This window comes from Sceloporus undulatus, chromosome 2, assembly GCF_019175285.1.
Source record: "Sceloporus undulatus isolate JIND9_A2432 ecotype Alabama chromosome 2, SceUnd_v1.1, whole genome shotgun sequence".
NCBI classification, from domain to species: Eukaryota; Metazoa; Chordata; class Lepidosauria; order Squamata; family Phrynosomatidae; genus Sceloporus; species Sceloporus undulatus.
In genome coordinates this window covers 99,127,055-99,151,854 of record NC_056523.1, presented here as the reverse complement: position 1 = coordinate 99,151,854, position 24,800 = coordinate 99,127,055, and the positions used below count along the sequence as shown (strand labels likewise).

The 24,800-nt window shown below is 40.5% G+C and overlaps 1 protein-coding gene and 1 long non-coding RNA gene across 9 annotated transcripts in view; one reads left to right on the top strand and one right to left on the bottom strand.

Annotated features, from left to right (window-relative positions):
* Positions 1–24,800, top strand: part of JADE2 (jade family PHD finger 2) — a 231,396-nt gene that overhangs the window by 68,919 nt on the left and 137,677 nt on the right. For all 8 annotated transcript variants that reach the window (XM_042455258.1, XM_042455257.1, XM_042455253.1 and 5 more), the window contains one exon: positions 1,478–1,635. In XM_042455258.1, the coding sequence (XP_042311192.1) occupies positions 1,478–1,635 (158 nt within the window). The remainder of the gene's footprint in view (positions 1–1,477; positions 1,636–24,800) is intronic.
* LOC121924125 overlaps positions 1–24,800 on the bottom strand; it is an 85,510-nt gene that overhangs the window by 28,866 nt on the left and 31,844 nt on the right. The window lies entirely within an intron of this gene.

Genomic DNA, 24,800 nt, shown 5'->3' with positions numbered 1-24,800 from the left:
TAATCGGGGACTGACCAGTTAATCAGGGATGGCCAGTGGGCCATCACTTTGAATGACACTGCTTTTAGAGAATGGGCAGGTTACAATCTCCTGTGATCTTTGCCATTCCTTTGCTGTCTTTTAAACTGTAAATTATGCAAGGCAGGGATTTACTTTTTCACTCACATAGTATGTACACCATATATATTTGATAGTAGCCACATGTATTGATGGCCATATACAGTGGATCCTCTGCATACGCGGTCTTTTTATCGGCGGCTTTGAGCATAGGCGCTCAAAGCCGGCGGGGCGGAAGGGGCGGCATGTCCCATTCAATTGAATGGGTGCGCGCACCCGTTGCGCCTTGCGCGCCGCCGCGCCGCCGTGCATGAGCCCCATTGTTTACAATGGGACTCGAGCATAGGCAGAAATCACCATACGCGGCGGGATCCGGAACGGATCCCCCGCGTATGGCGAGGTTCCACTGTATAATACCAATACATTCTGCAGCAAAATACCATGTAACTGATGTACAGCATCGTTACTATTGCTACTAATAATAATGCTACTATTTACTACAACATAATACATTTAACAATGCCAAAATTATCTTTGCTTGAGAATAGAGAATAATCATGTTTCGGGAAGCAACTCAGATATTCTTTGGTGTTAAAAAAAAGATATAACATATATGGGATGATACATAGGAACAAAATAGTTTCAGTTAGTGAGATCTTTGTGAGTTTGCATAAATTGCTGGGAAAATTTGAGAAATTAATTTAACCAAGACCAAACAAATTTTGTCTGTGGTTTAATGAAGCCATCCGGTAGTAATATCCATAGTTCTTCTCACGAGAAAGGAGGAAAAGTGAAATTGTACTAGCATCTTGGTTCTTGTGGGGCAAGCAACCATAGGTATTTTTAGGACATGAAGATCTTCCCCTCAGAGTTCTTATGCAGTTTTCCTTCTACTCTCACCTCAGTTCTTCTGTTAGAGTCAGGTGTGTTTCTCACAATTTTCCTAAACAGTGGTTCTTTTTTACAGTATTCAGAACTGATGGGAACATCTTGCTATAAATATAGTCGCTAACTGATTTATGGTGTTTATCACACTATACTCTTATAGTGCTGCTATTCCACTTTAATTGCTCTAGCTGCCTCCTATTGCATTCTGGTATTGGCAGTTTTAAGGAGGGGTATTTAGAATTCTCAGGCAGAGAAGTTCTCTGCCTGAGAATTCTAAATACCCCTCCTTAAAACTGCAAATCCCAGAATGCAACAGGAGGCAGCTAGAGCAGTTAAAGTGGAATAGTAGCACTATAAGAGTATAGTGTGATATATGTTTGCCTCAGTTTTCCCAGTCATATCCCTTAGTTTTCTAAGATCTGGTTAGGTTTTGCCTTGATATGTCACTGTAGTCAATGGGAAGCTCAAGCATCAACTTCCAGTGTCATTGGCTTGTCCTTCCTCTCACTGTTATCCTTTTCTTTTTCTCCAGGTTTTTCGCACCGATCTAATAACAGCTATGAAGATTCCAGATTCTTACCAGCTGAGCCCAGATGAGTACTACATCCTTGCTGATCCCTGGAGGCAGGAGTGGGAAAAAGGTGTTCAGGTGCCAGCAAATATAGAAGCAACTCCCGAACCAATTGTTAGGTAAGTGAACCTGATGTTATTTCTTCTGATAGAAAGGTATGTATTCATTATGTTCTTTCTGCAGAAATATGTGGTCCGGTGCCATGTTCTAGCTCATTTCCACGGAAATGACCAAAATTATTTTGGTGAAATCAGTCAATAAATGAATGGATGAAAAACTCTATCCACTAATGAAGAGTAAAGAAATCATGCAACTTGGAACTTCAGCTAGGTTTTTAAAGTGGTGCTACAATGATTAGAAAAGAAAGAAAGATTGTTTGACTTTCAGAAAGGTTGGAGTGACTGGACTAACTTTCTCTTCAGTGGGGGTGGGGGGTGGGTTAGAAAGAATCAGGGCCAACATCATCATGCAGCATACTGAAGCCCCTGTTGTGACCCCAGGACCCTGATAGGACTGAAAATCACACACACACACACAAAAATCTAATCTAAATCAGCTAGTATTCAGAGGCCAAGTAGCTTTCATTTTACTTCCTCACAATATTCCCAACATAACATTGCTCTGAGGCATTGGGGGAAATTAAAATGGCAACTACATGACTGGTAAAGAAATATTTACATGCACTCCTTTGACTTTTCCACATTTTGTTGTGTTGTAATCTGGAACTGTAATCGTTTTAATTGGTGTTGTTACCACTTGATGTATACAACATACTTAATCCTGTGAAGGTGTATTATTATTATTATTATTATTATTATTATTTATTATTATTATTATTAACTTTTATTTATAAAGCGCTGTAAATTTACACAGCGCTGTACATACAATCTTTTAATTAGGCGGTTCCCTGCCCTCAGGCTTACAATCAAAAAAGACACGACACAAAAGGAGAAGGGAGTGGTGGAGGGGAAGGGGATGAGGGCCAGCAGTTTTTCTCTACCTCCGAGGCCTGGACCAAGGCAGATGGACTGGAGGGAGGGCTTGGCTTCTTAATGGATAGGTAAACTTCTTCCAGGGAGGCCTGTAATATATTTGTGTTGTGTCACAAATGTTAGATAAACAAAACCAAACTGGTGCTTGTAGGTTAGTTACATAAGTATTCATCCTTTCTCTGTGACATCTAAATAAGGTCTTCTGCAACCCACCGCCTCTAGAAGTGACATAAGTCATTCAATGGAGTCTGCCTGTAAGCAGTTCCAGTGCCACATGGTCTCAGATTAATACACCTGTTTCTGGAAGGTCCCAAAGTTAGTAGGAGGAGTATCTAAACAATAACACCCTGAAGAGCAAGCTGTTATCAAAGCAAGTCCAGGATAAAGTTGTGGAGAAGCACTCATCAGGATAGGGTTATCAAAAAAAACAACCCAGACTGTGAACAGTCTGCAGAGTATCATTAAATCCATTCTTTCAAAATGGAAAGAATATGGCTCAACTGAAATTCTGCCCGTAGAAGGCTTTCACCCAAACTCAGTGACCTGTGAAGAGAGCATTAGAGAAGCAACCAAAAGGACAATGTGACCCGGAGTCCTGCCTTGAGTCCCAATTTATGAGAAAGCCAGGATACAAATAAAGTTAATAATAATAACTACTACTACTACTGCTGCTGCAAGAGCAGGAGAGTTCTGCAACCAAGATGGAAGAAACCATATATGGAACTAATGCCACCTGGACAATCCACAAAACTGGACTTTATTGAAGAGTGGCAAGAAGAAACCCATTGCTGAAACAACTCAATGTTAGCACACATTTGGAGTTTGTGAAAAGGCATGTGACACAGCAAACATGTTGGAAAAGCTTCTGTGGACTTAATAGATCAAAAATGAATATTCTGGCCAACAGGGCTCATTACCTATACAACACCTTCCCCACAGTGAAACATGCTAGTTGCATCATTTTGTTGTGGCAGTGTTTTTTCCTTGACAGGGACTGGGGAACTGACCAGCACTGATAGCAAAATGGATACAAGGCATTTCTAGAGAAAAACCTATTTCACTCTGCAAAGGATCTGGAACGAGGGCAGAGGTATACCTTCCAACAGGACAGTGACCATAAGCATACCACTGAAACAACACTGGAGTGGTTTAAAAACAAGAATCTGAATGTTTTGGAATGGTCCAGTCAAAGCCCAAACGTCAATCTGATCGAGAATTTGTGGTACGACTTGAAAGTTGCTGTTTATTGATGGTTCCCATCCATACTGACAGAACTGGAATAGTTTTGCAAAGAAGAATGAACAAAAATCACAAAATCCAGATAGAGACTTACCCAAGAAGACTTGCAGCTGCCATTGCTGTCAAAGGTTCTACCAAATATTAACTTGAAATGCAGGGAGGATTGGTGAATATTTATGCAGTTAACAAGTGCCAGTTTGTTTTTGTTTACTTAATGTATGTGCAACAGTAAAACGTTTTGTACCTTCAGAGTGTTGAGCATTTTGTGTACTGCAAGTGGTAACAATGCCAATAAAATCTGTATCATTTCCAGGCTATGGCACCACAAAATGCTGAAAAGTCAAAGGTGGAGTATAAAGTGAATCGCAGTCATTTCAGGAATGTATGGTAGACATTCTTGCTCTTTCTCTGGTTATATCTTGATACTAGATCCTTGTAAGTTGGTGCTCTGATCATTCAGCCTGAGATTTCATAGGACTTTAGCACATAGGGAAAATCACTTAATCTCAATTAACAGGAAATCCCATGAATGATTTGTTGCTATATATTGCCTGTTTATTCCCAGGATAATGACTCTTTAATGGCGATGTGTATAAAACTGTTAATCACGATTATGCAACTGTCTTGGGATTATCGCTGTTTAAGTCCATAGTTCTTTTGAGCCCAAGGCAGGAAAGAAACAAATATAAATCTCCTCATTATTTTAAGCAACTTTATCATCTCCTTCTTGTTCAGTACTGAACCTCAAGATAAAGGTCTTATTTAAATTAATACAAGGCAATTTTTCCACATGAAAGAACAGGTGACCAGCTACACTGAGGCAAAGTTTGGCCCATAACATATCTCTCTCTCTCTCTCTCTCTCTCTCTCTCTCTCTCCCTCATCCCCCATCTTCCTGTGGTTTTTCAAATGAACTTTGATAACAATATCAAAGATATTGGGGTTTTCTACACTTGAAAGATGTAACATGTTACTGTAGAAGCCCTGGTTTATCTGCAAAAATCAATGCATTGACAGAACTCATGAGAATGTTAAGCACATTTAAGGTGTTTTTAGATCTCATGCAGGAAATTCCTCTCCTCCCCCCTTCTGAAAGGATGGAAATACTTCAGTAAAGTCAATAACTGCTTGAAGCACAGCTTGCCCAGCAGTGACAGCAGCAACAGCTGTTGGTAAAGGAAAAGTTATGAAATAAATTTCTTGCACTCATCTCTTTCTGTGAGGTTTGCTGGAGGAGGGGGGAGGGAAACATGGGAAAACAATAAAACCTTAGTGAGGAATCTGAATGCTACAGAACAAAAACCATGGAGGAGTTTCAAGTTGACTTACTCCTTAAAGAAATGCTGGGTGGAATATCTATTTTTAACAAACGTTTGATACACAACCACGGTCTTTTAGTCATAAAAGTCCTGCTCTAGAGCCAAAGGTTGATTTTGGTGCCATGTCAAGATGAAAAGTGATAGCTTGGCCATCCCTTGAGCTGGAGGTGCCTATTTAAAGCCACACAAAATGTACTAACATTTTTGCAAATGGGCTTACAGGCAGGCAGTTTGTTTTAACATGATCTGCTCTTTGACCCCTCTGAGGAGGAGGCTACAGGAGACTCTGGCTACAGTCCCAACACAGACAGAAGGATCTGTGAAGCATATCTAACTCTGCGTTGGATTTAGGTTCGAGAGTGTACCGGAGCCTTGCCCTATAAGAATTGCCAGTTGGGCCTGTGAGAGGCTCTGACTCCCTCTCTATCTCATGTTGTTCCCAGTATCTGCTGGCCCTCAGGTTTGATTGTCCTGTAGCATACACTGGCATCTGTGGGACATGCCCTTTCTTTTCTGGATGTGGGTAGAGTTCTAGTAGGATTCCTCTATGCTTTTGCCTTCTCTCCTACCTGTAGATGTCCTTACTCAGCCATCTGTGCAGAGGGGCTGATGTCCTGTCTGCACTGGCATCAGGCAGCCTGGAGAATCCTGGCTCTAGATCTGCTGCCACCCTTCCCTGTTGCGAAGGCCCTTTGTTCTGATGCTGGGCAGCTGGTTGTAGTACATCCCACTCAGCCACCCGATGTGTCTGTGATCACCACCAGCCATTTCACTCTGAGGTCAGAATGATGCACCCAGCCTTGATCAAATTGCTGGACACCTCATTCTGACCTCAGAGAAAGCAGCTTCCAGCTGTGGCAGACATGCAGGGAGGCTGTGCAGAGCATGTTTCAAACAGCTGCGCAGTGTCAGAACAGAAGGCTCTGGATCTCCCTAGAAGATCCAGAGTAACTGGTGAGTTATTTTAATTTGTTTTAAAGGCTTTATACCCCAGTTCTGGTGCTGAACAGGGCATCCATCCAGTCAGTTCACACCAGAACCGGGGTTTGGGTCACGTGTTGTCCAGTCTCCCTACTGAGAGGGAAGGCCACTTTATTTGGCCCATGTAGACAGAGCCCAGTGCATCATTCTAGGTCAGTGAATGGAAGTGGAAACCACAGTTTCCCAAATCAGCCCGTACAGGTGCATCTAAAATGCTTAATGTTTCCTGTCACATCTTTGTTTGCAACTTCCAATTTTTTTTATATACACAGGTTGAAAAGTAGCATCACTCTTCCACATACTGTAAATGTTTTAAAACATCTCATTCAGGTTTCAGAATGAGGGTTCAGTTTTCAAGCAGGCCAATCTATTAACAAGTCTCAGTTAAAATAGAACTTAAAATATAATCACATTTTAAGGATTGATGAGTTAGCCACTTTGCAGTAGCATAAAATAAGTGTTGTTAACACAGGGTAATAGAAAATCAGGACTGCAACATTGTTAGATGTCTTTATGGCAGCCAACAGAAAGGAGAGTCAGGAGATATATGTATGCATTGTTCCTTGTCTGAGTTCCCCAGGGACATGATAATTTGTCCAGGTGTTTTCCGTCATATACCAAAAGCCAGTCACTTGGTAAAGGGGAAGATGGATTTCGGAAACAAAGTTTATGACTTACAGCCTTAATCAACACTTGACACATATTGCTTTATGATAGAATCATGTGCCTTCAGTCATGTTCCATATATGCAAGACTTAGGGTTTTTTGTTTTGTTTTGTTTTGTTTTTTGTGTGTGGCAAAAACAAGCTTCAAATAAAACTGAGTTTATAGGGAGGATTTTTTTCGGGGGGGGGGGGTGGATTTCAAAATCATCTGTGCGATTCTTTCAGATGTTCTAAAATCAAGGCTAGCTGGCTATTATTACAACTACTGCATGCAGACTTTGTGTGATATTTTAACCCCTTTCCCCCCAATAAAGTTGAAGCAGTTACATAGCTGGCCCTTGAACAGTCTCTCCATCCTCTCTCAAAACACAGAGTGACTAACCTGGGCCCGTTGAATAAAGGTTCCATGTTTATGAAGGAACAAATGCTTCAAGGCTTCACAGAGCTCTCCATGTTTAATAAATGGGTAGATTATTTGGATTGATTTTGTGCCATCTGAAGATAGTCACACAAAGCCCTCATGCCAAACAAGCTATGGAAAATCCCATCTCTTACCTACAAGAGAGGTTTTGCCTCTAAGAGGGGTGAATAACTCACCATGTATTCTAATAACTGTTCTCCTCTTCTCACACAGAGTCCCCCTGTCTATAGGGAGGGCCTTATTGTTCTGGAGGTAGCAGGTGAGAAAGGAGGTAAATTTAGCTGGCTTATGGGAACAGTGAATGAAGTAATTGCATGTTACCTCTTTCTTCCACTAAAACATTTGGAATCTTGGGCTAAAGTGAACTTGTTCCTCTCAATCCTTAGAGGTTTCAATTTGCACAAATATGCAACACAGAGAATCTAATACTTGCTCAAAATGAAAAAGGCACTTGGATCCTCTTTTAATGTATTTTCATAATGGAATCGTGGCATAACTGCCTCTGTGAAAGTGAAAACGAAGGCCACAGGGGGTTAGGCAACAAGGAGATGAGTGCCCTGTACTCTGTTGTGCTAATGCTGTCACTCCTGACAGTGATTTACATTTGAAATTCCTAGAGGGCAAAAGAGTCATACAGAGGTCTAGAAGCCACAAACAGGAGGCAGCAGCACATTATGACACATTTAGGAAATCATTCCTCCACATGCCATAAAGAAATCTTCCATAGTTGGCAGATGTTTAAATAGTGAATGGATAAGTTTTCTAGCAAGAGAGGACTGAAGCAAGCAAAGCATCTCTGTCCATTTTTCCTCCTTTCCTATTAGTGGTGTTGTTCCCCCCCCTTTTTTTTATTTTTTTTATTTTTTTATTTTTTTTGCTTCTCATTTCATCTTTCACTTGGGAGATCATAAGCTAACATCCTACTTGATGCCTCTAGATGTGTCTGTTCCAAAGTGAAAATTCAGCATTTATTTATTTATTTATTTATTTTGTCTATAACTGACAAGTGGACATCCTTCCTATCCATTTGCCACATTTTGAAGGGTAAGGATGGGGCAAACAGGATTTATTTAAAACAGTGCTTCTCAGGCTTTTTACCCTTGTGACCCCTTTTACATCTGCATGTGGATGTCATGATCCCCCAATCAAAATAGTATATAAAGAAAAAATATTTTGTTTGCTTAGTGTGTGTATTTTCATTTGTACATTCATGTATATTCTTATTTTCATATTTTATAAGGACATAACTATTCATATTAGAACATTTTATTTAAATAAATTCAATACTTAATAGATGTGTAAATTTTACACATACTGTTTCACACCAAGCCACACTCAGCTACTTCTCCTCTGCCTCTGAGGGGCCCCAGTCAGAGCCAGGTGACAGTAGAAGTTCTCCTCCTGCACCAACCTCCTCCTCTGCCAGGAGTAATGACAGATATTGGCTCTCCTAGGTGCAGTGGACTGAGGAGCCAGGGTGGTTGAGGCTTCAGCAGCATTTGATCCTTAGAACCAGGGCACCATAGGATGGTTAGGAGAAGAAGCAGCACCTGCTTGGTATGGGCCCCAGCAGAGGGCATGGTCCATGAATGAGCTTCCCCACTCTCCTCCTCCTCCTCCTTCCTCAGGCAGAAGCAGCTGATCCAAGCACTGTCCCTGCCTTTCTCTTCTTCAGGACAGAAAAAGAAGGAATCAGGGCCTCCTAGTCTTGAGGAACTCTCACACTTCCCTGAGACCCACAGATTTAAAGCATTTGTTGTTGTTGTGGGCCACAACCAAGTTGTTGATAGAATGACACTATCATGGAGTTTTCTTGGCAAAATTTGTTTGGGGGGGAGGGGAGGTTGCCCATTGTTTTCTTCTGAGGCTCAGAGAATGTAACTTATTCAAAGTCACTCATTGGTTTTCTATGGTTGAGAAAGGATACAAACTCTGGTCTCCTAGCATCTTAGTCCAGCACTCAAACCACTTTAGAATTCCGTTTCTCTAAAGCATATGTGTATGTTGTGTGCATTCAGGTTGCCTATGACTTATGGCAACCCCATAAATTTCAAGGGGTTTTTCTTAGGCAAAGAGGTGGGAATACTTAGCCAGTTCCTTCTTCTGAAATATAGCCTACAGTACCTGATATTTATTGCAGAGCTCTCATCCAACTACTATCCAGCACTGACTCTACTTAGCTTCTAAGATCAGACAGGATGTGATGTCTTTAGGGTATTTAGTCATGCCAGCATATACCCCTAGCTGTGGAAATTAGCATGGAAATTAAAGCAGATGGGTGGGCTCAAGAAGTAACAATGCTCACAGTCCTGTTGCTAAATGAATATATCACAATCACTTCCTTACTGATTTGGTTAGATCTGTGTGCTTTTGATCTAGTTGCAGCCTTCTTATCAGCTGTCCACTTTCAAGTCAGCTTGATTCTTGGGTTGAATTGCTTTCCATGATATTTTTGGCTCTGTGCTTTATTACTTTTATTGCCGTTGCGGCCCACATTTAAGTGTAAAAGTTAGGCCATTAAAATATGATCAAATAGAGTCATGTGGATTAAGGCTGCATCCAGCTGCAGAAACAATCCAGTTTCACACCACTTTAATTGCCATGGCTCAGTTTTATGGAATTATAGTATTTGTAGTTTTGTGAGTCATATAGACTTCTCTTTCAAATGGCTATAGTGACATAACAGTCTACAGTTCCCATAATTCCATAACATTGGGCCATGGCAGTTAAAGTGGTGTCAAACTGGATTATTTCTGCAGTGTGGATACATCCTAGTCTCACGTCATGGGAGGTCCACTAATGTTGGCAAAACTTTAGAATTAGCCATTATTTGGAGCCAAATTAGCCCCTTTCTCTTCCTATAGGCATCTAACATTGGCATAGAACTCAGGGAAAAGGAGAAATCAGATTCTCATTAAATGGGTTCAGTGGGTCTTACTCCTCACTAAAGGTACCTCAGATTTCAGCCTCACCTGTAGCAGTCTCTGATGTAGTTTCCTCTCCTGCTCTGTAATACTGTATATTTATCTGAATTATTTTCATTCATTTCTCATCTCTGAAGATCTGTAGACACTGCACCAAATCTGAAGTCAAAGGCTTTCATGGCCGGCATCCATAGTTTTTTGTGAGTTTTTCGGGCTATGTGGCCATCTTCTAGAAAAGTTTCTTCCTGACATTTCGCCAGATGCATTACACGTAACATACTCCACCAGCCACGCATGTCAAGCCACCAGGAGCTCAGTAATGTAAGAAACTGGCTGTTTGCCTAGGATTGGGAGATGGGGAGCATCAGCTATCTGTCTGACCATAAAACACAACCAGTGGCCCATGTGGAGCATCGGTTACACAGGCCTCCTCCAGCTCCTAACTGAACAGCAATATTTCATCCCCTTCCTTCATTTTCTTTCTTTGTAGAAGGCATGGATTTAGGCAGCCTTGTGATTCCCAGTTATGAATTGTGTCATTGCATTAAAATTATAGCAGTCGGCTATTATTCTGTTCATCGTATTTTGTCAAAAGAGAGCATTTGTCCATTATCAGGTTGCTCTAACTGTTATCAGGTTGCTCTGATAATGATCTGATCTGCACTTCAGAAATAATGCAGTTTGAAACTGCTTTAACTGGCATTGCTGAATATTGTGGTATCCTAGGATTTGTAGTTTTGTGAGATATTTATCCTTCTGTCAAAGAGTTCTGAAGTCCAAAACATCTGGAGGGCCGGAGTTTGAGGACCCTTGGTTTAGAGCCTTGAATTTGTATTAACCCTTTCCTCACATACACACACAGCCATTCTTTCTAAAAGGCTAAACTTTCTCCATGGTTCAGGTGATCAGTTTGAATCAGTTTATTTTAGCATTTGTGACAACACATGGATTTAATTAATTATAAGATACCTTCTCTTTTGGAAAACTTTAGCTGAAGTACTGTTGATTGAGGAACAGTGGATTATGCCAGCTGTTGTCATATTGGACATTAGTTGACTTGTCATAGTTGAAAGTGAGGATGATGGTGGTAAACAAAAGAAAGCACAAAGTATTTAAGATGTTTGAATGTATTGTGGAATCAAAGATTTTACCTACTTTTGCTTGCGGAACTGATTGGCTATGGAAGGAGCTCCCAAGCAGCACATAATAGCTGAAAACTCTGGACTGACCCAGGGGTAAATTATTAGAAAACATGAATTCTTCCCTGCCCAGACCAAAGATGCTGCCAGACTCCAGGGATATTTTGTTATACTAAACATTCATCAGACCTTTTAATCTGTTTTGTTAATCCCAATTATGAATTATGAATGGGAGAGACAATTGAGAGGAATCTAGGCCATATGACATGTGAGGTTTTATTTTATTTCACAACCACTCTGCTTTCAGCAACTGATTGGTGTGTATGGAACTATCTTGGGCACTTTCTGTATTCGATCCGCAGGGAGAGGCGGGAAATATAAATAAATTTTATTATCATTATTATTATTATTGGCCAATATTCGCTGGGGGCAACCCAGAGTATACTGTCCCTGCAGCTGCTCCAACCTGCTCCTGTTACCTAGCCCTCTGTTCCCACACCTTGGTGGCTGTCTGCACAGATGTCCTGCTGAGCCGCTCAGCATGTACTGAAAATTATTATTATTATTATTATTACAGTATTAACCTTTATTTATAAAGCGCTGTAAATTTACACAGCGCTGTACATAAATTTTTTAGTCAGACGGTTCCCTGCCCTCAGGCTTACAATCTAAATTATCTCAGTTGAGCAGTTTATAAAACTTGCTCAAGAACTGACCGGCAAAAACAAGTACATCTTAAGAGCAGTTTTGAACACCTGTAATGGCAATGAATGACACATACCAACTAGCAATGAATTCTGTAGTCCTGTGGTGGCAAATCTATGGCATTCATACCCTCTCTGGCATGCAAAGCCATTTTGGAGGGAACGCTGAGACAGGAGGATGAAAACAGGGGGACGAGAGAAAATAGGTGCACACATGTTCTTCCTCCTTTCTCCCCTGCCCTCCCAGGCCTTTAGCTGTCTCTGAGGAAATCCGCCCCTGGAAGGCGGATGTCCCACCCCCATTAGTCCTATAACCTCCCCACCCCAGAAGTTCCAGCACCGGGTAACACCCAGTGCCTGAACGCCTTTGAGTTTGGGCACCTGGTCCCTAAAAGGTTCACCATCACTTCTAGAGTCATTGATTATAGCTGAAAGAGCTTGATCCCCAATGCTTGCCAGTCTGATTGTCCTAGCTTTTTTTTAATACATATTATACAATCATGTTTCATATTATAATTTTCTCCCCTCACCCCCCACCCAAATAAGAAATCAGCATAGAGAAATTTACAATCCAATCAACTATCAGTTTCGGAGATATGGAAAATAGTATTGATTGTATTATTAACTTCTACAAACCCCATTTTACCTTTCACAATCTTAATTACTATTTCCCATTTGTCTTCCCATGGTTCTTTATTGCTTTCCCCAATATATTTTAATCTTCTTTCCCTAAGGAAGTCTAATAGTATATATTATTTTATATATTTGAATAAGTAAGCCTTGTTCCAATTTAATTTGTTTCTCCATCCATAAGCAATCACTACATGAGCAGCTTTTAGAAATTGTTTTGTTACATATTTTTTATTATTATTTGATTATTATTCAACCCTAATTCCCCTAAATTGAGAATCAAGCAATTTTCTTTACTTAATTGTATTTCTATCCCTATACTGTAATTGTATTTATCTGTTGCTTAACCTCTGTCCAAAATTTTTGTACAAATGGACATTCCCACCACATATGTATATATATTCCTTTAACTCCACATCCATGCCAACATTTGGATTGAAATTTGTCATTTGTAAATGCTAATTGGTGTGGTGCCCTATACCATTTTCTGATCATTTTCATTTGTTGTTCTTTTACAGTCTGATTGTCCTAACTGTAAGGAGGGCTTGGGCAGCTAATCTCAAAAATACTGACATTTTTGTATGGCTAAAGGTAGATTTTCAAGTAACTTGGCTTCAAACTGTATAGCATACTGCTCAAATGAGTGGTTCTTGGACTGGTACTGGTCTCTTAACCTTTGGTTACTGGTTCCTGTTGAGAATAGCAGTCAATAGAAACAAAGGCTTGGGAATGATTATGTTGATGGCCTGAGTAATTTCCTAATTTCAGGAGATTCAGGAGTTTCGCCAGGCTGCTGAATAAACTTGCAAGACAATGCTGTCAGAGAACTTGTGCAATCACCTGGATTAATACATCTCTGTGGGAGACCATCAAACTATGCCTGCCATGCCTGTGGTGTTTACAGATAGTCTGACAGTAAAAACTGAGGGAGTAGTAATATTTCCACCCCAGTACTATCCGTACTGGCTCCCACAACATGTAAGACCTCACCTTCCACAGTAAGATCATTTCCCCTTAAACCAGATCCTTAGTAAGTCCTGTCACATGTGTTGGCCCAAATATTTCCTAGACTCTCCCAGTATTGAACCTATGTAGGCAGGTCCAGTATGGAGAGGCAACACGATAGCGAAAGCACATGAGCATGACTAGACAAACTGGCATGTGTAGAACTGCATTTCACTTTAGTCAGGGCAGAGATCCTCAATCAAAGTGAGTCAAATATTGATCCAGCAGTACTTAGGCTGTCCACTCTTACCCGTCAAGTCTCCTGTCTGCTGATTGATATAAGTGGGATACCACTCCCCCACCAGAGAGGAAGGACTTACTTCAGAGCTAGTCATTCATTCTTCCCTGGAGATCTTCTAACAAACACCCTGAGATTGAATGGCAGTGGCTGGATGAAATAAGTTACCCAATAAAGGAAACTTGAAACATTATTATTTAGGAGAAGCTCATGATCCTGCATGGTACAGTGATTTGAGTGTTGGACTAGGACTTCAGAAAAAAGAGGGTTTGAATCCATACATGCCTCAAATTGGAGTTGGCTTGAAGGCACACAACAACAACAACAACAAGGAGTTCCAACCTGGAGAAGCTTCCTTCAGTGATGCAAGGATGATGTGTGTTCACCCAGACTCATTACATTTCTTTAAAAGCATCATTAAATGAAAGAATTAGGCATCATCATCACGAAGAACATCTTGTAGTGTTCAGGCAGGAATTCCTTTTCTTTCAGTCTTTTCCTTTAGAATGATTCCAAGCAGGGGAATGCTACTTAAACTCCCACACAGTTTATAAGTTGTTGCTGGAGGGAGCAGGAAGGAGAAATAGGAGGAAGGAGTGAGTAATATTTGAAGACATAGCTGTATTAAGTCTCAAGCCTATGAAAGCTCATGTTACAAGCTTCTTTTCTTCAGTTAGTCTCAAAGGTACTACAAGATCCTCTTGCATACTTCAGTGAGTAAGTGATAGTGGGAGAAGGTGTTGACAGCATATGCATTTTCTAGAACTGATATTTTCTCCACTGGCTGGTCCTTTCCTCCTGCTTGATGATCTTGATGATAGATATTAGGCTTAGGTGAGGTCTGTTCCTCATTGATGACTGTTCTTCACTGTTTTTGACTCTTGAGCTGGAGGAAGATTTTTGCTTTAGTTTGGCAAGTGTTTGTCTCTTCTGGCTTCAAGCTACAGAGCCATCAGGCAAGTGCTTGGATGTATCCCCATTTGGCTTAAGTGAAAAGCTCACACCTCTGTCCCAGCTCAGCTCTAGTGATATGTCAGTACATACATTAACAGCTCATATATTTAAAAATTTATATGTATATATTATCAGTCAATATATCCATCAGCAAGTACATAACTAGTTCTACCTGTCTAATATAATTGAATTTTTGCTGATTTTTGCATTGCAGTGAGTTTTCATTTTCCATACAGTTCCTTAGCTCCCCAAAATCTTCCCTTCTCCTTTTCCTGGAACAGAGCCAAATTTTTCTTGTTACTTAGTCTCTTGATTTGATTTGTCTCAATAAACCATTTAATAAATTCTGGGAAAGAAAGGCCCTCTAATCTCTTGTGTTTTAATAATGATCCTAGGAAACATTGCTGTTGATGATAAATGTTTGAGTCTTCAAGGTCCCTCTTTTAGTGTACATAGCAATTAGCTTCTGCATGGTGGAATGGAATAGGTACTTAAATAATACATTTGCTCAACTTGTCAAATTTTGCTAGAAATATTAAAAGTGAGAAAGGCATGAGCATCAACACTCTGGACTTAGCTAGTCTGCTGAGTACCAGGCTGTTTTAATACTGTGATAAACAGCTTGGTATCTATTTTAGAAACCTGTTTACTAGATGGCTGTTTAGTCTTCCTGTTTATTTGATTGTCATTTTTAAAACTATCAAATAATGGATCTTTGAACACTTCCCTAAGAACAGATTTGGATTTTTCAGATCTGCATAGGAAAGTGGCACAATTGTAAACATTCCTGTTTGTCATGAAAGTGCAGTGCACAAAGGGATTTGTAGTGTTCATTTTGTGGTTCAAAGGAGTTGGCAGGGAAAGGAAGGACATGATTAGGGGAAATAGGTTGCAGTTAGTCAACCAGGTGGATCACATGGTCTGCAGCTGCTTGAGAACCCTCTGTTCTTTGGATGGAAAATAAAACTGGAAGGGAAGATCAAACATTTAAACTGGGCTTTGCAGAAGGGATGATATGTAATGTGATGTGATTACAGGAGACAGCTTTCTGGAAAAGTAATTAGAACAGACAAGAAGCAAGCATGTCATTTGGATATGAACAATTTAAATATCTGATAATGCAGATGTCACAAGAATAATGTCAGTTAAGTATGTGTGATAACAATGAAAACTTCTTTGACCCTGATGAGCCACTGGCAAACTTGCAAAAAGCATCAGAACAACTTAGAACCAAAGCTAGGGAAAGTACAATAGAAGCTCTGTTTTCTTATTCATTGCCACAGGCATTGTTCACTGTGTTTACAATAGATTGTAAACAGTCATGATTAGGTTTAGGTTTGAATCCCATTGTGGGAGAAGGGCGGGATATAAATCCTTGAAAATAACAGTGCTGGGACTGAATGTGAAAGATCTACATTGAAATCCCTGCTGAGCCACAAAACCCATTGGGTGATCAGTGCCCAAGTCATATCTCCTAGTTTAGGATTCTTGGGATGTTACCCTAATCTTTCAGCCTGCAGTGTTGTGGGAAAGAGGGACAAGAAACATGAACAGCAATTTTGACAAAATACTTCCCACTTGTATCTCAAGTGCAAGTCTCTGGCTGAACTGCTTCATCTCTACTTTTCCTCTCTGCTCATGATGCCTAGAACATAACACCCATATGCAGTGTGTGTGTTTTTTTTCTCATAAAGTATATTGAGGAGTACCAGAAATGAAACTTGAAATGAACTCCCAGTGGTTGATTGGCAAAGATCCTGAGTATATAATCTCAACTGCCTCAAACACACACCATCTGAGAAAACCTTCCCTGGATAGGGCTCTTGGTTTATTTGCAGGTCTCCCAAGCCAAGTAGTAGATGTTAGGTGCCATTTGTTTCCCAATCTCTCTCCTCCACCACCAGTATTTTTCTCAAAGAGGGATACCGTTGCTAATGCACTGTTAATTTCAATTTAATGAGCTAGCTTGTGTTTGAGAATTGGTATGAGTGATGCCAAAAGTGTATGAAATTAAGCTTTGAAAGGTGGGAAGCTGGAGCAATACTACAACTAGAGCCAAATTACTAACATGAAAGCATCTAGAATTACTCATCTAAATTGTCAAAACCACATAGTATTTTCAGAATTATTTCAACAGTAAAAACAGATACATTTTCTTTTGCTGCCAAGTACTTAAAAGGGCAACATGAAAAGCATTGTTCCCTACAACCTATAGTCTGGGGATTGTGTTCCTTCCAGGTTTTGCTGAACCATAGCTCACTGGCCACCATAAACAAGAATGTTGGCAGTTGCACTTCAGCAACATTTACAGAACCACACACTTCCTACTCCTATTATAGTGAAAGCTGTCATATTTAAATTTTATTGTTATTATTATTATTAAACTTTATTTATATAGCGCCGTAGATTTACACAGCATGTACATACAATAAAAAAATTGATAAAAATGAAACCTGCCAATGGTGTACATCAGGGGTAGGCAACCTGCGGCCCGCGGGCCGGATGCGGCCCAGCGAGGCCTTGGGACCGGCCCCAGCCCGGTCCTGCCACCGATTGCCGCCAAGGCCTTTGGCCTCTTGCGCACAGGGGCAATTGTCTATAGAAGCCTCAGAAACATACATTTATATTTAAAAATCAGCAAATTTTTTGTGTGTCCTCCACTTTTTTAAAAAAGTGTCCATCATTTGAAAATTTTGTCCTACATTTGTCCCGGTTTATTTATTTATTTAATATTTTATTTTAAAAAAATTTAATTATTTATTTTTTGGCTTCGGCCCCCCCAGTTGTCTGAGGGACAGCAGCCCGGCCCCCGGCTCAAAACGGTTGCCTACCCCGGCATACATTCTAGAGGATAATAACAAAATACATATAAAACAATAGATAATAATACAAGATAGCATTAGATAAAATAAACAAGCAACAAATTAAAAACATCAAATATCCCATATCAGGCAAATATCAAATAACAGTCAGATAACAATCACACAATGCCTGGGAAAACTTCCTTGAATAATATAGTCTTCAACTCCGTTTTGAAACTGGTTAAAGAAGTGATGAGCTGTGTTTGTGGGGGAAGAAGGTTTCAGGAGTGAGGGGCAGCAAGCGAGAAAGGACAAATCCCAGAAGGGGTGGTGGAAATCCTAGGCTGGGACAGCAGACCTTGACTACCAGAACAGAGGGTACAAGTGGAGATATGAGGAGAAAGAAGTTCAGATAAATAAGAAGCGGCCAGCCCATACAGGGCTTTAAAAGTCAACAACAAAAGCTTATACTGAATATGGAAGGGGAAGGGGAGCCAGTGAAGGGATGATAATAAAGGAGAAACATGGTCAAAGCTTTCTGATATTAAACTTAAATTTAAATTTTCTGATATTATGTTATGTCCTCATAATGGAACAGGGGGATGAAAAAAAAATGATACTGTCCATCATGACACTGATGAATAACAAACGAGGAGGAGACATGGGTGCTACTGAGGGACTACCATGGCAGTGGTGTTCTTTGCAGCTGGAGCCCATAAAGTGTAGGTTACACTACAGTGCTAATAGAGGAATAGCTGTGGTTGTAATCAAAAGACTGATGGACCTCCAGGAAGGCTGGTTATATGAAGCATCATGTCAACTTCTGTCCTGCGTGCTTTTAAAATGTATGACATCATAATCACAATGGTCTAGCAAATATAGTTTTTTAAAGAAATTGGTTTGATGTATGAATCACCTTTTTATCTGTTTCTTCCCAGAAGGATTCTGTGTTTGTGTGTGTATATGTATGCACCTACGCCTTCCAGTTGCCTGTCAACTCATCACGACACCATTAATTTCATAGGGTTTTCTTAGGCAAGGAATACTCAGAGATAGATCCTTCCTCTGAAATAAAGCCTACAGCAACTATATTCATTGATGGTCTCCCATCCAAATGCTAACCAGGGCTGACCTGGTTTAGCTTCCATGATCAGACAGGATTTGGTGCTTTTAGGGCATTTATCCTTGAAATATGCATCCGGCATCCACACCATTTGGCTTTGTCCCAGAGAATACAGTATGATCTCCATATCCCTGGGGGATATGTTCTCAGAGTTAATATGGAAGCATGAAACTGCAGACAATAGCAAATTTTATTGAAATGATTGATTTCTAGCCCAATAGTGGAATCAAACCATAGAAATGTGCTGGGGTGATCTAGAAAATGCCTAGAGAGGACATATTTTTAGATGTGGATAAGTGAAATCATGGGTACCGGTGCCACAGATATGGGAGTTGTATTGTATTCATATCTATGTCTTGTTCTTTTTACTTAGACGCAGGAAGCATTTCAAGTTATACTTATAAAGGCATAATATAAGACCACTGTTAGAGTGGAAGCAATTGCCAAATGAGCATAGGATTCTAAGCATCATTTCTACCCTGTCACACTCCTAAAATAGCCCTTTTTTCCTCTTGCACTATTGGTGTCACACCAGGGAAAATCACTGTAGTATAACTATCTCATGTATTTAGAACCCACTAGTACAAGGAGATCTGGTAGGGGTCTTATCACCACCCCCAAAAATGTAATGTGAGGATTGCATCGGACAGTTTGCTTTTATGGAGGTCACATGGTATTGGACAGTCATGGGTAGGATTTTAAAAAGCTTTTCATTCTTTCCTGGGATTTCCTGCCATAATAATATCACTAGTTCTCCCCTCCCCCATTTGTCAGCACCGTACCTTGTCAGTAAAGCCTATGAAATCATTATGTTCTTAAATATACAAAACTTTTTAATGAATATCTATAAGTATTGGGGGGAGCATCAATTTTACATTGCAGTGTGGTTTATTTTTTAAGTTGAGAGAGAGGATTTTTTGGTAGAATTTCCCCAGTGAATCAAGGTGGCAGCAATAACAGTGTGAGCATCCACTGAAGGCTGCTGGCAGAATTATCTTCCTACTGACTTTCATAAGCTGATTTATTTATGGACACTGGCCGAGAATACTTTAGACTGGAATGTAGGCAGAGAGAAGATGACTGACTAAAGCCCTTGCCATAGTAAAATTAAGGATTTGCATAAGAGAATTGCTATGTGGGGAAGATATATCATGGCTATCTAGTGCATTTAAAAAGTCAGATTTTTGAATATAAAACAAGAAAAGAAAATACAGTTTCTCGTGTTGAAAGGCATTCAGGATATGGAAATGATAACAATATTCAGGATCTCACGGAACAGTTTTTAAACCAAGCTTTATGGCTCGTGTAGGTTCATTCTTTCTTTGTTGCTTTTCTATTAATTTATTTCCTTTCTCGCAGTAATAAAAGTATTTAAAATAATTCATATTAAAAAGTATACAAAATATCCATAAAAACATACATACAAAGGTTAAATAAAAATAGTTAAATAATTTGCAAAGTTAAAAACATTAAAATTCATTTTAAAAAAACCTATATTTTATGCTCATATCTGAACAGAAAGATACAGCATTAAAAGCCCGTCCCAATCAATTAAGAATGGAGCCAACCTGGTTTTCCTAAGGAAGGAGTTCCACAGTGTGGGAGCTGCCAGCAAGAAGGAAACAGTTGGCAATTTCATGTAGAATCATAGAGCTGGAAGAGACCACAAGGGCCATCCAGTCCAATGCCGTGCCATGCAGGAAGATGCAAACAAAGCACTCTTTACAGACAGCCATCTAGCCTCTGCTTAAAAATCTCCAAAGAAGAAGACTCCACCACATTCCAAGACAGCATATGCCACTGTTAGACAGCTCTCACCTGGTGAGAGCTCCCTCATGTTGAATCAATTGCTTTAGGTCTTAGTTTCTGGAGCAGCAGAAAACAAGCTTGTTCCTTCTTCCATATGACATCCCTTCAAGTATTTAAACATGACTTTTATGTCCCCACTTAACCTTCTCTTCCCCAGGCTAAGCATGCCCGGATCCCTAAGCTGCTCCTCATAGGGCGTGGTTTCCAGACCTTTCACCTTTTCGATTGCTCTCCAAACACCTCCTAGCTTGTCATTATCCCTCTTGAACTGTGGTGCCCAGAATTGGATACAATATTAGAGGTGAGGTCTGACCAAAGCAGAATAGAGTGGTACTATTACCTCCCTCAGTCTAGGCACTACTCCAATTGATGCATTGGCTTTTCTAGTTGCCACATCACACTGCTGACTGAAGTTCATTAACTCCACTAAGACTCGTAGATCCCTCATCATTCCTTTTGCTAAGCTAATACAGGAGATGTTCTGAATAAAGCCAGTGTGGCCAGTCACAATTTCCTGGTGAGTACACCAGTATGGTAGATAACTTGCAAACATTTATTTCCAATGTTCATTCTTCATTCATCACATTGTTAGATGGACACTAGCCACACCTTGAGAGCCAGCATACTGTAGTGTTCTGAGTGCTGGACTACGATTCTGGGGGACCAGGGTTCAAATCCCCACAGGGCCACGAAAACCGACTGGGTGACCTTAGGCAAGTTACATTCTCAACTAAAGAGAAAAACAAAGACAAAGCCCCTCTGAACACATTCTGCCAAGAAAATCCCATGATAGGTTCACTGTAAGTCAGAAATTACATGAAGAGGAAAATGGTGCTCCTTAATCTAGAGACAGAACTTCTAATGATTCTGGGTCATTCTCAAGCCTTGGGACTAATCTTGGAAGACTAACTTTGTTGGGCTGTAGCTTTCAGAATAACCACTAGCTTTGCTGGCTGAGGGGATACTGGAAGCTGTATTCCAAAAAAAGCATATTTTGCAAGCTAGGGGGTCATGGAGGCTTATGGTACAAGTCAAGGTGGTGGCTCCCCCCTCTCTTTGGATAATGGGCTGCTCCTTTTCTTTTGGACTCCTTGAGCCATTTAGAATGGGAGGGGGAGTTGGCCCTACCTCTCCACCAAGAGCAACAACAACTAACTAGAAATGTTATTGCAGCAATAGAAAATGTGCCACCACCAGGAATTTACATCTGTGTTTGTGGATATTCTGGTCCTATCTTCCATTCTTCACACAAATACATCCCGAAGGACAATTGTGAAGATATTGAATGCCTAAAATGGCCTCTGGCTTCTACTTGGATGGCATTACAGCTTTATGCCACATTCATTTTATGGTTACAGTTAGTTAAATCAATGCAATCAATCACCCTCAGTATAAATACATTCTTGAGAAGCCGCAAACAACAAAGAGATTCAGCAAGTGAGGACCCATTCCAGAGTATTATGAAACAGCTTTAGGGAACAGAAAAGCTGCAAATAGTATTAAAAGAGGAAGACTTTGGAGATCACTTTGAGGGGGGGTACCCAGACAAATGATTAGTCTGTGTCATGGTCACATATTGTGTGCCTCCCCCCCCCCCCCCCCGACACCTTGTTTATTTCTTTCTTAAAAACTCTGGGAATAAATGGCTAAAAGGAGTACAGCAGGTCTAAATGGTGGCCTGGAATGCAACTGTTTCGAGATTACTAGGCATACATGTCACTCCTAGACTCTCATACCATCTCACCCATTAAAATGATTAAACTCCAAATGCCACCCTGGTTATTCAGTTATGGACCTTAATTCTTATTTCAGTGTGTACTTTACAACAGTAAGCAACCAATTTAGAAGTAATTCCAATTCATTTGCTTAGATTGGGGTGCACCAACTACATTCAGACAACCACAGCAGATACAAACTCTTCTAGAACATGGCAACATAGCCTGAAAAACCCAGAAAAACCTTGTCTGAGCTGGAATAATCATTAGCCTGTAGAGCCCTGTCTAGTTGTTTCAATTCATCTTCCAGGAAGTGGTGTTCACAGATCCTTTTTTGCCCAGTCCACCAATGTTTTTATTGAGCTTCTTTTTTGTCCTGGGTGATGGTTGGAGTTCTTGTGCAGGTATCTCTGTGTGTGTGTATGTGTAAGTTTTCTGAATACTGTGTGGCCCAAACATTGGTTCGGTTTGCGGATGACCAGGACATCCAAGTATGGCAATGTTCCTTCCTCTTCTTTTTCCATCATGAATTGGATGTTAGGGTGGATGTTGTTCAGATGGTTCAGAAACACAGTCAGATCTTCTCTGTGGCTCCATATGGTGAAAGTGTCATCCACGTATCGGAACCATGTTGTGAGCTTTTTTGATACTGTTTCTAATGCTTGCTTTTCAAACTACCATGTACAATTTTGCTGTCATAGGGCTCAGAGGGCTTCCCATGGCTACCCCATCTCTCTGCTCATAGAATCCATTGTTCCACTGGAAGTAGCTGGAAATCAGAAGGGCTGCCAGACCCAGAAAGACTCAGAGGAGTGAAGACAAACAACCAGCCAAAGGGAAGGTATTTTACCATATATCAAAGGAGTCGCAGACAGAATAGGGAAACTGGTGAGGAAACACAACCTCCAAATGGTTTACAAACCGATCAAGGAAATCCAGCAAATGCTGCTCTCAGAGAAGGACAGAAGAGATCTTCTCACAGCTGCAGGAGTTTACCACATACCATACAGCTGTGGACCACCAAGTACAGTGTTGAAATATGAATCAAGAAACATGACTGGGTCAGCCAGAAAAATCAGCAGTAGCAGACCCCGTTATAATCCATCCTGGGCATAAAATGCTGTTTGAAAACACTGACATTCTGGACGATGCTAACAACTATCAGGTCAGAATGCACAGGGAAGCCATTGAAATCCACAAGCACCTGGACAACTTCAACAGGAAAGAAGAAACCCTTAAAGTTAGCAAAGTTTGGCTACCAGTACTGAAAAACACTAAAATCAAGACCCAGCAAACAAAAATGAAAACCACCCAAGGTCAGGGGTTTTCCCAGCAAATAATGGATCTCTAATTAAACAGACACAAATCCTCTGTGTATATCCTCCCACTCTGAGGCCTTACCTTTCAACAACAGAACAATACACAGATTTACATGGGAATCACTCCTCCCAACCCAGGGTCACACAGTATATATATATATATATATATATATATATATATATATACACACACACACACACACACACACACACACACACACACCACTCACTTCCATGCCAGCATTCTCTGGCGAAACAGATACTGGTGAAACATCAGAAACAAACTCTTCTAGAACATGGTCACATAGCCTGGAAAAAACACAAAAAACAAGTCACCCCTTATTAGCTGATCCCCTTATTGCCTCTTTCACCTTTTGGACAATGAAATTGTCTTCGAGGCAAATGAGGAACTGCTAAACCTTAGATTTTGCCTGGGTTTGATTTTCAAGAAATATAGTGTGCACAACAACTAGGAAATGGTGCACATGCTGCTGCTGCGTGCACGAGCCCCATTCTTTTTAATGGGGCTCGAGCATATGCAGAATTTGCCTTATGCCGGTTGGCGGTCCGGAACGGATCCCCCTCTTAAGGCAAGGGCACACTATCAAGATAGTTGAAGACCCCCATCACTATTACATCTTTCCTTTCTGAGTATGTGATCGATCATCTGTTCTAGAAAGGCATCATCCAGTTCCTCAGTTTGACTTGGGGGGGTCTGTAGTAGACTCCCAAAATAACATCCATGTTGTTTCCCTCCTCTTTCATTTTTATCCAGATGTTCTCCACTTGGCTTCCAGGTTAAAAATCCTGGAACTCTTCACAAGTGTAAACACCCCTGACATATAATGGTATTCCTGCTCGTTTTCTATTTGGCCTATTTCTCTCTATTACTACATTGCAATCGTGTGACTCATCCCACTAAGTTTTAGTGATGCTTATTATTTCATATTTGCTTTGTTATACTAGGAGTTCAAGTTCATCTTGTTTATTTCCCATGCTCTATGCTTTAGTCTAGAAACATCTAAGACCATGGGACCTCCTCCTAACTGCCTGTGTAAAGTTTCTTTGCCTACTATTGTTGAGGCTTTGCACTATTTGCCTGGTTTCCTCTATAACAGTTTTACTGTTATCTCCACCCCTTGATGTACTCTTGTCTCTCTCCCTCACATAACTCAGTTTAAAGCCCCCTTGATCAAAATTTTGAGACTATTGGCAAAAAATATTTCTGCCAACTGGCGGGAGTTGCAAACCATCCCTTGCCAGAAGTCTCCCTCATGGAACTACAGCATATGATCCAAGGATCCAA